Genomic DNA, 14,144 nt, shown 5'->3' with positions numbered 1-14,144 from the left:
GAAGTGTAGTGTGTTCGAAAAACACTCTTGAGTTTGTTCCTTTGTCTTGAGTGGCACTGGTAAGTATTGCTGTGGGATGATGCTTGGGAGTGTTTGTTTGGATGTTGTGTTCTCATTTGTGGCTCGTCTCTGAGTTTTGCTGTTTCCCATGGTCAGGAAAAGGCTGTTCTGAGGTTGCATAAGTGTCCATGGAAAGGAAGCTCTGCCCGTACTGAGCAGTAACTCAGCCCTCCTTTTTCCCACCTCCTCTTGCAGTAGGTGCTGCCCCTGCTCTGTGGGTGAGGACATACAGGATCGTTTCTCGCCCACTGATGGGCAGCTGACAAATGCAACGCATTTTGCAAGTGAGAGCTTGAAAGGCTGATTTATAGCCTGTTTGCCAAGAAAGGTTGAATTGTCTCAAATGATAAATCTGAGGAAATTTGTGTCTGCCTGTCCAATAAACAGAAGAGGCTGAATTCATGCATGATTTCATCATTACAAATGATTCTCCCAGCTCTGTTCCTCTGGTTTCATTTCCAATGACTATTTGCAGATGTGTGTTTTCTGGAATTAGATACACAAATTGAGAAGAGAGACTGTTGTGGTCATGTGATTTTCCTTAAAAAGGTCAAAAGTTCTATTTGTATCTATTTGGTTTCCTCTGGGTGGATATTTACCAAATCTCTATGGGTTTCCTGAGAAATTTGTGCATTGTACATTTCTTGAGAAATTTTGAAAACTACTTGCCTGAAGATAACACACTGCTTTCTTTTTTCAGTCGGGAAGCTTTTTTTCCCATATACTAGGAACTTACTGAAAAGTAATTCAAGGTTATTTCTGTCCATAGGAAATATTAGTCATTATTATAAAATTATAAGTCGTGCTATTTTGAGAGAGGTCCTTTCATGTTAGCAAATTTATAAAGTTACACTGAAAATGTAAGTTCAGGGTAATATGCCATGGAATCTTAAATAAGGCTGAAAAAAGAATCGAGTCTGGGATAGTGATTTCCTGCACTTATCTCCATGAACCTTCCAAAAATTACTTTGCTGCAAACTGCATTCTTTTGTCCCTGGTTTTGGATAAGTAAATTGTGAGGCTGTTTTTCCTGATCTAATGTGGTGATGTATACCTTTCTGTCTTGTTTTTCAGGGTCTTATGAGTGTGGAATATGTGGGAAGAAATACAAGTATTACAACTGTTTCCAGACCCATGTGCGAGCGCATAGAGGTATCTCTCTCCTGCTCAAATATTTGGGAATCCTGGGGTAACACTTAGGCTCAGGGAGTATTTTTGAGTAGGCCTTGAGGATTGCTCTTTGCTTCTCTGTTGGGTGGCCTGTGCATAGGCTAAGCTTGGTGACTGGCTGAACTCTGCAGCTTTACGCTCCAGCAGTGAAATCGTGATCGGCTGCTGTGCTGGGAGCACTGGGGTAACCACGGTATTTACTGCATGGGGCTCTTTGGGGCAGTGCTGTTTGCTGGCAGAGCTGCAGATCACAAGGCTCTCCCAGCAGACAAAGTCTCATGCCAGCCTCAGGGGTGGGCATCTGCATGAGGTGCTCTGGTCCATCCCTGCAATGCGTGAGTGGAGGACAGTGACAGTCCGAGGCAAACCTCAGGACTTCAGGATGTTTGTATAGGCTCAGAAGGTTGCTGTTATTTATAAAAGAGGATTACACGTGGTAAAACATATGAGGTGCTGATATCAGTGACTATCTCTGGATGCCCTGGTTGCACAGGATGCACAGGTTGCTAAGTTGGGTATCTCGCTTTGTATAGGCAGTGGTGATGCCCCTGTGTTTTCTTGTACACATCAAAATGATGCTTGAAATCACCCCCATGCTCTTGCTGAGGTCATTTTCCAAATGTGTTGTTTGCATGAAATGTCTTATGCTCAGTCAGAAGTGATTTTTATTTTATTTTAATTCTCTGTAAGCCTGTCCAATCTCAAGTTACTTAATTGCAGAGGAGGGGAAGTCTTGCTTGACTGTACAATTAGTGTGTATCTGAGGTATCAGAACCATAGCAACTTGCAGCTACATCAGGAGCTTTTCAGTGTTTGTATTTTCTTTCACCTGAGTTGAGCAGTGTGTGTGTGTCAGATTTGTAGGAGCATCTGTGTTAACCCCTCAGTTGTCACTAGCAATACCAGTGCATTTGGTCTTCTGTTAAACGATTGACTGGAATGTCTGAAGGAGTGCAAAGGGATCTCCCAGTGAAAACTGAAAACCCAGGAATAATGAATGCTAAGTATTACATTTGATGTGTTTAAACTCTCAGAAGTCAGCAACTGCGCAGCTGAAAAGTGAACTTGCATGCATGACTTGTCAGTGTTCCATCACATAATGCATCCTTTAATTGCTTGGTTGCGTAGTCCTTGGGTGCTGTTCAACATCATAGAGCTTCTTCTGTATCCTTAGATACATGCAGAATTGTTTTTTAACACTGTTTTTTCTTTCTAAATACCAAGAAAATTCCTAGAAGTCCTTTAAATACTGCTGCAAAGGAGCTCAGCAGTTGAAGAAAAAATTCTATAAAATAATAGCGAGCAGCAGCTGTCCCACATATATTGTGGGAGAAGATCAGGTTTGATACCATGTAAGGAACCTGAATGTGCAGAAGTCTGTGTGACCCAATGGGATGCATCCCAGGGTCCTGAGGGAACTGCTGGATGAAGTTGCTGTGGCACTCTCCACCACCTCCAAAGTCATGGCAGTCAGGTGAAGCCCCCAGTGAATGGAAAAGGAGAACCAGAACCCCCATTTTTAAAGGGAAAGAGGAGGACAAGGGGAATACAGGCTGGTCAGCCTCACCTCTGTGCCCTGTAAGATCGTGGAGCAGATCCTCCTGGAGAGCATATTAATGCACGTGGAAAACAGGGAGGTTAATGGAGACATCTAACATAGACTCACTAAGGGCATGTAATTTTGCCTGCCAGAGGTGGTGGCAGCATTGGTGGACAAGGAAAGTGTAACTGGCATCATCTACTTGGACTCATCCAAAGCCTTTGATATGGTCCCACACACACATCTAAACTGGAGCGATGTAGATTTGGTGGATGGACTACTTGAAGGATGAGGAATTGGGTTGCCAGAGAGATCTGGACAGGTGGGAGAGGAGGCCAGTGCAAACCACGTGAAGTTCAGCAAGGTCAGGCGCAAGGTCCTGCAGCCATCAGCACAGACTGGGCAGTGGCTGGGTTGCACAGCCGCCCTGCAGAGAAGGGCTTGGGGTTTCTGATGAATGAAAAGCTGAGTGTGAGCCAGCAGTGTGTGCTTGCAGCTAAGAAAGCCAGCTGTGTGCTGGATGGCATCAAAAGCAGCACAGCCAGCAAGGCGAGGGAGGAGAGGGTCCCCTCTGCTCTCCTGTGATCTCACATGCAGTGCTGCATTCAGCTCTGCGGCCCCCAGCACGAGAAGGATGTGGACATGCTGAAACAGAAGAGTCTGTGAAGATGCTGAGAGGTCTGGAGCACTCTGTGGAGACAGGCTGAGGGCTGATTCAGACTAGAGAAGAGAATCTCACCTCGTTGCAGCCTTCCAGTACTTACATGGGGCTACAGGAAGGATGGGAGGGACTCTGCCAGGGCTTGTAGTGGTAGGACAAAGGGCGGCAGTTTCATACTGAAGAGAATACATTTAGATTAGATGTTGGGAGGAAATTCTTTCTTCAGAGAGCAGTGAGGCCCAGCACTGCTGCCCAGAGCTGTGGCTGCCCATCCCTGGAGGTGCCCCAGGCCATGGATGGGCCCTGGGCAGCCTGAGCTGCAGGGCAGCCAGCCCATGGCAGGGGGGGGCTGGGGGCTGTGAGGGCCCTTCAACCCAACCATCCTGTGAGTCTGTTACTCGATGATATATTCACACAGAGGACTTTACTGTTGTTCCACAGCACTGCAGTAATTTAGCAATAACAATTGCAATATTTAGAGTTGCTTTTATTTCACTTCTTTCCACCAAGTACCTTGGGGTCCTTTCTTCAACAGGAATTTGTAGGAGCTGTATTGCTATGAGGTCACCTTCTGTTGTGTGGTTCAATTTATTTGGTTTTATATGTTTATTTATATTGATTGTGAAATTAGGCTATGCATCATATGGTCTGGGTGCATCAACATGCACTCATCAAATTGATATCCATAGATTTCTCGTGAACTCAGTGAAGACATCATTTTGCCTTTTGCTTTCAAAGTCTTTTTAATGTGTAGCTATAGAAGATGGAAATTTTCAAAATTTTCTATGTGGAAATTCATTTGTAATTTTCATGTCAGCAATGGAGAAGCACAAGTTGTATTTCTGAAACTTATAAAGTGTTGTTTTATGCTGCTGTAAATTGATGCATGCAGTAGTAACATTTAAAGTGCATTTAAATTGCCCTAAAACAATGAAAATCAAAATGAGATATTTATTCTCATGCACCAGTCAACAAGAAATCAAATGAAAGCTTGATGCAACTCTGCAAATGTGATTCTCCCAGAAGCAGAGCCCGAGCTGGCTGGTAAAGCACTGCAGAAGTGTACCTGAATGCAGAGAAACAACAGGCCACTGAATGTGCACGTAATGTGTTCTGGAAAAAAAGAGGCTTCTATAAAGCAAGGCCCTGTGTCCTGTTATCCAGTGAGAATCAGACGCTGAGCTGTACCAGCAGCATTGCTGGAAATAGCGTAAGACTGCAGGACTTTGGTGAAAGATGCATATCTAAGGTTTTATATGGCTTGTATTGACCACCATAACAAACATGAGATAACCTGGTTGATCATACACTGAGGGTGTTGTACTTCACTCTGCATGTTCTCCCTGTGTATCTGCAGTCCAGGTCTTGGATGAAGCCCTGAAGCACTGGCAGGGCAGCTCTTCTGGGTCTGCTGTCCCCCAGCACTGCAAGTTGAGCTCTGTTGGCCTCTTACTTGCTGTTAACAGCTGCCAGAAGGTTCCTTCCATCATTTCTTCTTGGCTGGGCAAGGAAGGACCAAGAGCAGGACCTGGCATTCCCTCTTTGTGTGATATGTGCTGTGAGCATCACTGCACCAGCCCCATGTCAGAGTAGCTAGAGTTACTTTTCCTCTCCTCAGCTGCTTTCTTCCAGGGTTTTTTGGTTCCTCTAGCAGAAGTACCTCCTTTGGGTTATTTATTGAAGGATATCTGTTACCCCTTGAAAAGCTCTGCTGCTTTTTGCTTTCCTGTGCTGTTCCTATGTCACTGGCAGGACTTGGGGAGCTGTGGGTTGCTCCTGCAGATGGGCGGAGATGGTGATCAGTGCCTGCTTCTTGTCATGGAGAGGAGAGAGGTCCAAACCTGATGAGTACAATTACTTTGGGGCTGAACAAATGAAAAAGCATTCCTATAGCCAGTCCTCAGTCAGTGGCACAAGTTCTGTCCCCAGGATGGGAAAAGTGAAGGTCCCACATTGTCCCTGCTTTGCACCAGGTTATTTCTGAGCTCAGCTGGGCACTGCCTGCTGTCCAGGTAGGAGCTGTAGCAGGGGAGCTGGGGGTTTGTGGCTGCTGCAGGCGTGAGGTCTTTTGCCCTTTCCCTTCTTGCCCTTACTCGTCAGCTCCTTGCAAGACCCAGATTTCATGCCTCCTTTGAGCTGCTCAGTTCCACATTCAGATCCTCACTCTGGTGACAACCCTAAAGAGCAGAAATTATGTTCTTCATTATAGCAATCATTTTCAAGAGAAATTGTCTGGATTTTTTTGTATGTGCACCTCTGAGTCTCCATGGCAGAGAGCTGTGCTGGAGGTGACTTCCTTTCTACAGGCTGATTTGGTTTTTGTTGTCGGTCTTCAGGAATGGGTGGTTTCCTATTGGATAAGTGGCATTCTCTTGGTTTGTTGAGCATTCCCGTGGTGCTCAGCATGGCTGGAGAAACCCAGGCAGCAGTTATTCCTCTGGCACCTTGCAGTGCCCAGGGTGGGGAGATCTCTTGCTGGGGAAGCGCTGGCTTGCTGGGGTGAGCTCCTACTCTGCTTTGCCCTCAAAACCCAGGTGTTGGAACCCAACGTAAAGCTTTCTGCATAGTCAGAAGTGTAGGTAAGAAACATCCTCACAATTGGGCTATCGAGAAAGAAATGAAAAGGCTGTGTTCCTTACCCCGTGCCTCTCCAAATGCACAACTGAAAAACAAACCCAACAAGTTACGTTGCTGAGCTGAATGGCTCTTTTGTGAGCTGCTCTGCTCCTCTCCTGCTGCAGAGCTGGAGCTGCAGATTCTGCCTGTGCTGGTCGGCACCATCCAGGGCAAACACTGCGGCTTCGCCCACGGGAAGGCCGGGCCTCAGACATGTCCAGTGCTTTCTGTTGAGCTGCGTGGGGCTTTTCAAGTCACTAGGAGGTTTGGAGTCTCTTCAGGAGTTACTCAGCTCGAAAGTTTCGTTTTGTACAGTTTGGTCAGGTTGGAGCATTCCGAGCAGCGAAACATTGCCATGTTTTGAGTCAGGAAGGTTATTTCACTTCTAGGTGACTCAAAAATGGCTGAAATTACTTTATTAGGCTTAAAAAAAAAAAAAAAAGTAAATTTAAGAGCGTCTGGGCTGAGGCCAAACAAGTGAAATTTTTACCCAGCAGAGAATTCTTCAGAAAGCAAATGAAAGAAAATAGCGAGGCTGGAGGTTAACCCTTGCAGGATGCATTGCCTCCGCTCGGGTGGAAGCTCTCCATTTCCAGATGAGCATTTCTGGGCTGAATGATAATTTTGCTTGGGTTGTTTCTCCTCATGATTTAGTGATGTAATCTGGCTGCATTGCCCTGAGGAGCGGCTGGCCAGGAGATGCTGTGTGCACTGCAGTACGGTTGGTGTCTTCAGATGATGTTCATTCCAATGGTCTGAGAACTTCTCAGAGCTTCCGGAGTCTCGCACTGATATTTTATGGGAAGGGTTTCTGCTCAGTTCCCAGAATATGACGGGGAAGACGTCTCACTCCGCTGTGAGTGTGGAAAAGTGTTCTTCCTATGTGCCTGTTTGTGGAGTCTGAGTTGGAGCAGTTCCGTGAGATGAGAGTAGAAAATTAATGAAGAAATGACTGATCTTGAGTAGAGATGGTGTTTTTGTTCTGAAGAAACCTGGGTTTCACCTGCATGGCTACCTGCTGCTGAAAAGCCATGCCATGTCTGGGGAGATGTTTGCCCTCTGTGCCCAGGCATCCCTGCTTTTAGCTGCGTGTTTCCAGCTCTGCAGCAGATTTTAATACGAGATACAGAAAGTTTCTTGTGACACAGGAGTTAACATTCTTGCTTTCCAGCTTTCCTGCTGATCTCACAATATTTCAGCTTTCTCAGAATTTGCTCTTTTGTTTAAAGCTGTAATTACTTGGTCTGAGCCCAAAGGTGATTTAAAATGGGCTGGTAGGGGATTTTTAAGGTTTTTTCTTTATTTTATTTTATTCATGAAGACTTCATCTTATGACTAAGAGTAACAGCATTTCTTAACACAGGGCAGACAGGGCTGCTCCTTAAACCTTTGCGTGTTGCTTGATATGTCGCTTGTTAAGTTTAACTATTTTTAAAAGCTATTTAAATGATAGAAATGGCCTGGTGCACGCATAGCATGTATCTTTTGTGGTGCATTCATGTCGTTGCCTGTGAGCACGGGGACAGTATTTTGCAGAACTCCATTGTGCCACAGCTGTCTGTTCCCTGAAGTGATGGGGGGCAATTCAGGCAAGTAACAGCTGTGGAAAAATGCAGGGGTTGGACTTGTGAGGCTTTTTAATCTGACCCCACTATTTATTAAGTTGTACCAAATTAATTGCATACTGTTTAATCTCACTGCCTAGAAAAGTGATCAGGCAGGTTAACCAGGAAGAAATGTACAAATCCACAAACGTGCAGGCATTTATTTTTCTGCAAGAAACAAGAAGGAAATTAAATGCAAGCTGTTCATTACTTAAGGTTGCAAATTTTAAATTTAAAAATGCTGTGCCATTCTGCAGCTTTGGCTTTCAGAGCAGTGTGAGCGTGATTCCAAGAGACACACGGAATATTTGGAAACGTGGTTCTGTTATTAGATAGCATGCAGTATCTGCAGCTTAGGATGAATATGAAACACTTCAGAATGGCTTGGAAGTCCTTGTCATTTACAACCCTTGACTTGTAACACTGGGTTTTGTTTCTCAGCTTGCAGCTTTGCCCGTTGTGTTCATTCAGGGCTTGAATGAACCTTTGCTACGTGCTGCTGGCGCTGTGTTAGAGCAGAGGGAGCGTTTTCATAGCAAGCCGGGATGGAACGGCCCCAGGGGGCTTCCTGTGGCTGTGGCCCATCCCTGGCATAGGCTGCGCTGCTGTTGCAGGAGGGGGCACAGCCCCTGGCGAGGTGGCAGCATGCTGGGCTGTGTGTCCCCTATGGGAGCTGGGCTGGGCACGGCGCTGACGGCTTGCTTTCATAGAATCATAGAATGGCCTGGGTTGAAAAGGACCACGATGACCATCCGGTTCCAACCCCCTGCTGCGTGCAGGATCGCCAGCCAGCAGCCCAGAAATGCACGAGGATTTCCTTCAGCAGCAATGACAGAGGCACGCAGCTCCGTGAGACGCGTCGGTCCCCGAACCCGCGCTGTCCGGCCCTGCCGCGCCTGGGAGCGGAGCGCGGGGTGCGGCGGGACCCACGCGGGCTGTGATGGAGCCGCTGCCCGGCTGGGCGCGGAGGCGGCCGGTCGGAGCCCGCAGCGCATTGCTGGGCGCGGGGATCCCTCGCGCAGCCCTGCGCAGCGCGGCGATGCAGGCGTCGGACGCGGGGCAGAGTCCGCTGTCAGATCTAAGTGCAGCTCTTTCTCTTTGCAGACACTGAAGCTGCCTCAGGTGAAGGAGCCTCACAAGGCAGTAAGTACTCACGGCGCCGTGTGTGCGGAAGGGGGGAGCGGGGCCTGCCGTGCGCGAGCACCGCGGGCGTTCTGCCTCGCGGGAGCCGGGGCGGAGGCCGAGGGCCCCGCGGGCCCCTCCCGCAGCTGCGGCGCCGGGTTCGGCCGGCAGGGGGCGCCCCGCGCCGCGGACATGGCGGCGGGCGGGAGGGCAGCCGAGCGGGGGCGCCGCGCCGCGCGCCTTCGGGGAGCGCTGAGCGGACGGGCCCCGACGCACCGCCTCGGCCCCCCGCCCGTCAGGCAGCCCCCGGGCGGCTCGGGTCCAGGCTTTGCTGTAGGGTTTTTGGACCTGAACCCCACGGTTTCGCTGAGGAAAGGCGGTGGTGGAGCGGGGATCTGGCGGCGTCGGGAGCGCGGAGCAACGCGCGGGGCGCGGGGGGGAGCGGGCAGGAGAGGACAGGCGGTGTGAGAGGAAAAACCTTCCGGCCGTGCGGGGTGCCGGAGCTCGTCCCTGCTCCGTGCTGGGGGGCTTCGTAGGGCGGTTAAGGCGCCGGCTGAGCGGGCTTGGCGCCGGCCCTGCTGGGGCGGACGGAGCCCCGCGGTCCCGCTGGTGAGAGCTGGGTTTCGTTGGAAGGTAAGTGGGAGCGTCCGTGGGCACGGAGGCACCAAGCTGAGCCCGGCTGGGTGAAGAAACGAGTTAGCTAATAGTAAAGAGCCGAAATAATTAACGAGCGCAGTCGTGCCGCCTTGATTAAACCGCGTCCTGTTCCTCAGGGCCGGCCCGCGGGCGGTGGAGGCAGGAGGGGTGGGGCTGCCTGGAGCACAGCCGTGCAGCCCGGCGGCCACGCGGCCGGCAGCTGCCCGCGGGAAGGGCTGTGCTCGTGGGCCGCCCGGCGGCACGGCTCTGCAGCTCCGCGCACGGACTGCGGGCAGCTTCCCAGGCTTTGCTGTCCGCTCTGTTGTCTCTCACTCAGTAGCTGCCGTGCTGCCCGCTGGTGTTTCTCTTACCTGAGCCTTTCCAAGCTCGTCTCGTGCTCACTTGCTTTGGATTTTGGCACGGAGCTGCGTATATCCTGGGCATGTTTGTTTGGGCATTATAAGCGTCCTTTCTGTCTGGGCTTTGCATGTTTTGTTTTTTTTCTGTAAGTCAACTTTTTCTCTTCTTGCCTGGCAAGGGAATGCTTTTGGCTGAGAAACAGAGGGCAAGACAGAGGGGAAAAAGTGAGGGTTTGTGCCCCTGCTGTGTGAATAGACCCCGCACCATTTGAGCCATAGCAGGGCATCTGTGACCAACATCTGCCTCTTCTGTTGTGGCCGCTGGCTGCATCTCAGGGAACTGGAGGGAATGGGAAGTCATGGGTGTGAAAAATCCCTGGGAGGGGGCAGCAGCAAGAAGCTGCTCTCTGAGCAGGGTCAGAGCAGCAGCCTTGGTAGCTGCAGAGGTGCAGCAGTGAGGACAGGGGCTGCCTTCCATCTTTCTTCGGGGCAGTACAACCCCTGCTATCCCCAGTGCAGGAGATACTGGGCCCGTTGTAAGCAACCACACTCATTTCTCTCCCAAAATAGTCTCACATAGCTACAACAGCTGGAGGCAAGAGCAAGCAGGGAAATGGTGAGTGGTGCCATTGCCCACCTTTGTGGAAGAGCCGCTGTGTGTGTCGCCTGTCTTACAGCTTTAACGTGGAACTGCTCAGCCAGCGCTGCTGGTCCTAACTGCAGATGGTTTCCTGACGAAGTCACCTTCCCCTTTTCCTCCTTGAAATAATTCAGCTGTCTTCTTTCCTCCCTATGACCTCTCCTCTGGGGCTGGATTCAGTCCCTGGCCTTGCCTGCTTGCTTCTGCATGGCTCTTCTTTGACTCAATGGCCCTCTTGTTTCCTTGTTCCATTTGCTCCTCATATATTTTAGGAATTTTTTATTTATCTTTCCTTTCCTGCTATTTTTGTTTTTCCTGCTGCTTCAGTGCCATTTCTCTGCAACTCAATTTGGCTGTTTACACCCTTTCTATTACAGACATCTGTATTGTTCAAGCCTTCCTTTGCTATTTTGATCTCATTGGGAACTTCTAGATTCTTAGGCTCTGCAAGTGAGGTTTGCTGTCTTTTTCCAAAATGTGTATTTAACAGATAAGGCAGGATCTTGTTCTCTCTCATGTGTTTCTCCATGGGTCTTTGGGGCATAGACTGCATCCATCCAAAACTGATACTGAAGAGGATCCCGCCTGCCCAGCAGCAGATCCTTGGCAGGTAGCTCAAACTGCAGGTTTTTGAAAGATGTTCAGGTTTTCCCCATGATGGCTTTTTTGAAGGCAGCTGTTCCAGCCACAGTGGACACCTGAGGAATTTGGGTGCAGTGGGGACACATCTCCAGTCTGCAGAGCGCAGCGTGTGGTTGGGTCCCACCCAGCTGTGGTGGCAGTCAGCTGTGCTGTGCTGCATTGCAAAACCCCATGGGCAGGGAGAGCTCTTGGGAAGCACCATCCCCCGCTCTGCAGTGCTGGGTTTGTGAGCTGTGCTTGGTCTGTTGGATGGTGGTGGGTTATGCAAGGGGCTGGAGGGCTGCAGGAGGAGCAGGCTGGGCAGGCTGCTCTGGGAGGAAGGAAGCTATGGGGTGAGCAGGGCCATGGCTGAGGCCAGTTCTTTGTTTGCTGCTTAAAGAGGAGATGCTGGTGTTTAGATTTTCCAGGTGGAAGGTGCTTGGAAGACTCCCTTGAGGAAAAGCTGTTGGTTATGTACAGCCATTGAGGTTTTTTAGTCTGTAGATTTTCTCTGGGATTCACTTTTCTTATTTGGACCCATTCTTGCCAGAGGTCTGTGGTACTGAGGAGAGAGAGTGCTCTTGGGGACACAGTTGCATGACATTGGAGCTTCTTTTTAGCCTTGGCTCAAGGTCCAAGACCAGAATTCCCACATGCAGAGAGAAGAAAACAATAGAACCCACAGTGCTAATGTGTTAATAAAGAGACTTGTTGAGCTGCCACCAAATTTGACTGATAGGGAAGAAGGGAGGAGAGAGGTTTTGTAAGGAAAGCCTTCTGTGATATTTTTTACTGGACAGGGATGACCAGTTTGATTGACTGTTCCCATGGAAGAGTCTGGCAGTCATTTCTGAGATGTTTTCATGTCTGTGTTATTTGCTCCAGACTTTTCAAAGTCCTCGGGAAGAAGGTGTTTGTACTAGATCTGCACCATCATTCTCCATGGAAATTCCATTCATGTTTAAGGGAGTTTGAAACTTTGTAAAAACAGTCTCCCTCCTGCTGCTCACATACCATGGGAAATTCTTGGCAACCTGAGAGATAGCTAAATAAAACCACTGGCAAGCAGGGGTCTCCAAAACCTTCCCAGCAGGGCTGGTGCCAGCAGTGTGGCTCCAGGCAGCATCACCCTGGGTGTGAGCAGGTGCTTTGCAGGTTGCCTTCAGTGCACATTTCACATTTTAGGGACAAAGGTTGGGCTGTGACCATTGTTGAATCAGTGACTGCTAAGTGATTGCTTAGTGATTGCTAAGCCACTTCCCATCATTTGTCAGCAGTCCCAGATGAATGGAGGATTGCCAGCGTGACACCCAGTTACAAGAAGAGTTGGAAGGACAATCCAGGGAACAGCAGACTGTCAGCGTGACCTCGGTGTCAGAGAAGGCCGTGGTGCAGATCACCTTGAGTGTGCTCATGCAGCATGTGCAGGTCAACCAGGGGATCAGCCCAGGCAGCATGGGCTCAGGAGAGGCAGGTCCTGTCTGACTAACCTGATCTCCTTCTATGACTGGCTGACCCACCTAGTGGGTGTGGGAAGAGCTGTGGATTCAGTCTACCCAGACGTTAGTAAAGCCTTTAACCATGTCTATCACAGCATTCTCCTGGAGAAACTGCAGCCCGTGGCTTGAGCTATGTGCTCTTTGCTGGGTGAGGAACTGGCTGGATGGCTGGGCCCAGGGAGTGCTTGTGAACAGAGTTACATCCAACTGGTGACTTGTCACAAGTGGTGTACATCAGGAATCGATACTGGGGTTCACCCTGTTTAACTTATTAATTGATGATCTGGATGAGGGAACTGAGTGCACCCTCAGTAAGGGTGCAGGTGATGTCACGTTGGGGTGGAGCACTGATCTGCCTGAGGGTGGGAAGGCCTGGCAGAGGGATCTGGACAAGCTGATCAATGGGCTGAGACCAGTGGGATGACCTTTAACAAGACCAAGTGCCTGATCCTGCACTTTGGTCACAGCAACCTCAGGCATCACTACAGCCCTCTGCTGTACACTACAGCTCTGTGGTGTGAGCTGCCAGCCAGCAGCAGATGAGCCAGCAGTGTGTCCAGGTGGCCAAGAAGGCCCACGGCATCCTGCCTGGTGTCAGCAGCAGTGCAGCCAGCAGGAGCAGGAGGGGATCGTCCCTCTGTGCGGCACTGGTGGGGCCGCAGCTCAGTGCTGAGCTCAGTGCTGGGCCCTCACTGCAGTGCAGGCATGGAGGCCCTGCAGCGTGTCCAGAGATGGGCATGGAGCTGGGAGGGGTCTGCAGCACAAGTGTGATGGGGAGCGGCTGAGGAGCTGGGATGGGTCAGTGTGGGGAAGGGGAGCTCAGGGGAGAGCTCAGTGCTCTCTAAGCTCCTGAAAGGAGGTTGTGGTGAGGTGGGGTCAGCGTCTGCTCCCAGCTTACAGATGTAAGGATGAGATGATGGCCTCATGTTGTGCCAGGGGAGGCTCAGGTTGGGTGTTAGGAAACATTTCTTCTCAAAAAGTGTTTGGGTACTGGAACAGGCTTCCGTTCCAGTCACCATCCCTGGAGATGTTCGAGCACAGGGTGGATGTGACACTGATGGAGAAGAGTTGTACCTTTCCTGGAATTTTTAATAGTGATGCTGTGAAAAGTGAGAAAAATCAGAAAGAAGTGATTTGCAGAGCATGAATTTTATCTGTGGTGTGCTGATCAGTGTGGCTGAGTCCAGGCAAGCTAGCTAATGATGTGGTTTGATCTGCTTTTTTGGGGGCCGTGATGCCCAAGGTGTAGTAATTTAAGAGCAGGCGGTGCTCCCAGGCGTGCAGGCTGTGCCGTGGTGCAGGCACTGCCACCAACCAAGTACTGTTCAGAGTGCCAGGAAGTAACAAGGAAAAGAAGTTCCTCTCGTACAGTTCTGTTCAAACAGTTTCCTCGCTTTCCTTCCTGGCAGTGTCACACTTTGTCACTATGGCAAATCTGTGACACTTACTGCACTAATGGTCGTTTCTGGCAAATCCTGTTCTGTCTCCATCCTCAACTTTTGTTTTCATGCTGTGCTGGATAAGAGGCTAAACTGAATTTTGAGCTGTTTCTCAGAAGCAGATGTTTGTGCTTCTGCTGCCTGCAGGTCACTCCTGTGCAGCTCACTGGACCCCAT

At 49.8% G+C, this 14,144-nt stretch overlaps 1 protein-coding gene across 1 annotated transcript in view; it reads left to right on the top strand.

Moving 5' to 3' along the window:
• ZNF618 (zinc finger protein 618) overlaps positions 1–14,144 on the top strand; it is a 143,181-nt gene that overhangs the window by 87,620 nt on the left and 41,417 nt on the right. Inside the window, 2 exon segments of the mRNA XM_031601483.2 lie at positions 1,135–1,212; positions 8,756–8,794. Of these exon segments, the coding sequence (XP_031457343.2) occupies positions 1,135–1,212; positions 8,756–8,794 (117 nt within the window).

The sequence above is a fragment of the Phasianus colchicus genome, chromosome 19 (genome assembly GCF_987193195.1).
Source record: "Phasianus colchicus chromosome 19, bPhaCol1.hap1.1, whole genome shotgun sequence".
Classification (NCBI taxonomy): Eukaryota; Metazoa; Chordata; class Aves; order Galliformes; family Phasianidae; genus Phasianus; species Phasianus colchicus.
This window is presented reverse-complemented; position numbering and strand designations above follow the sequence as displayed.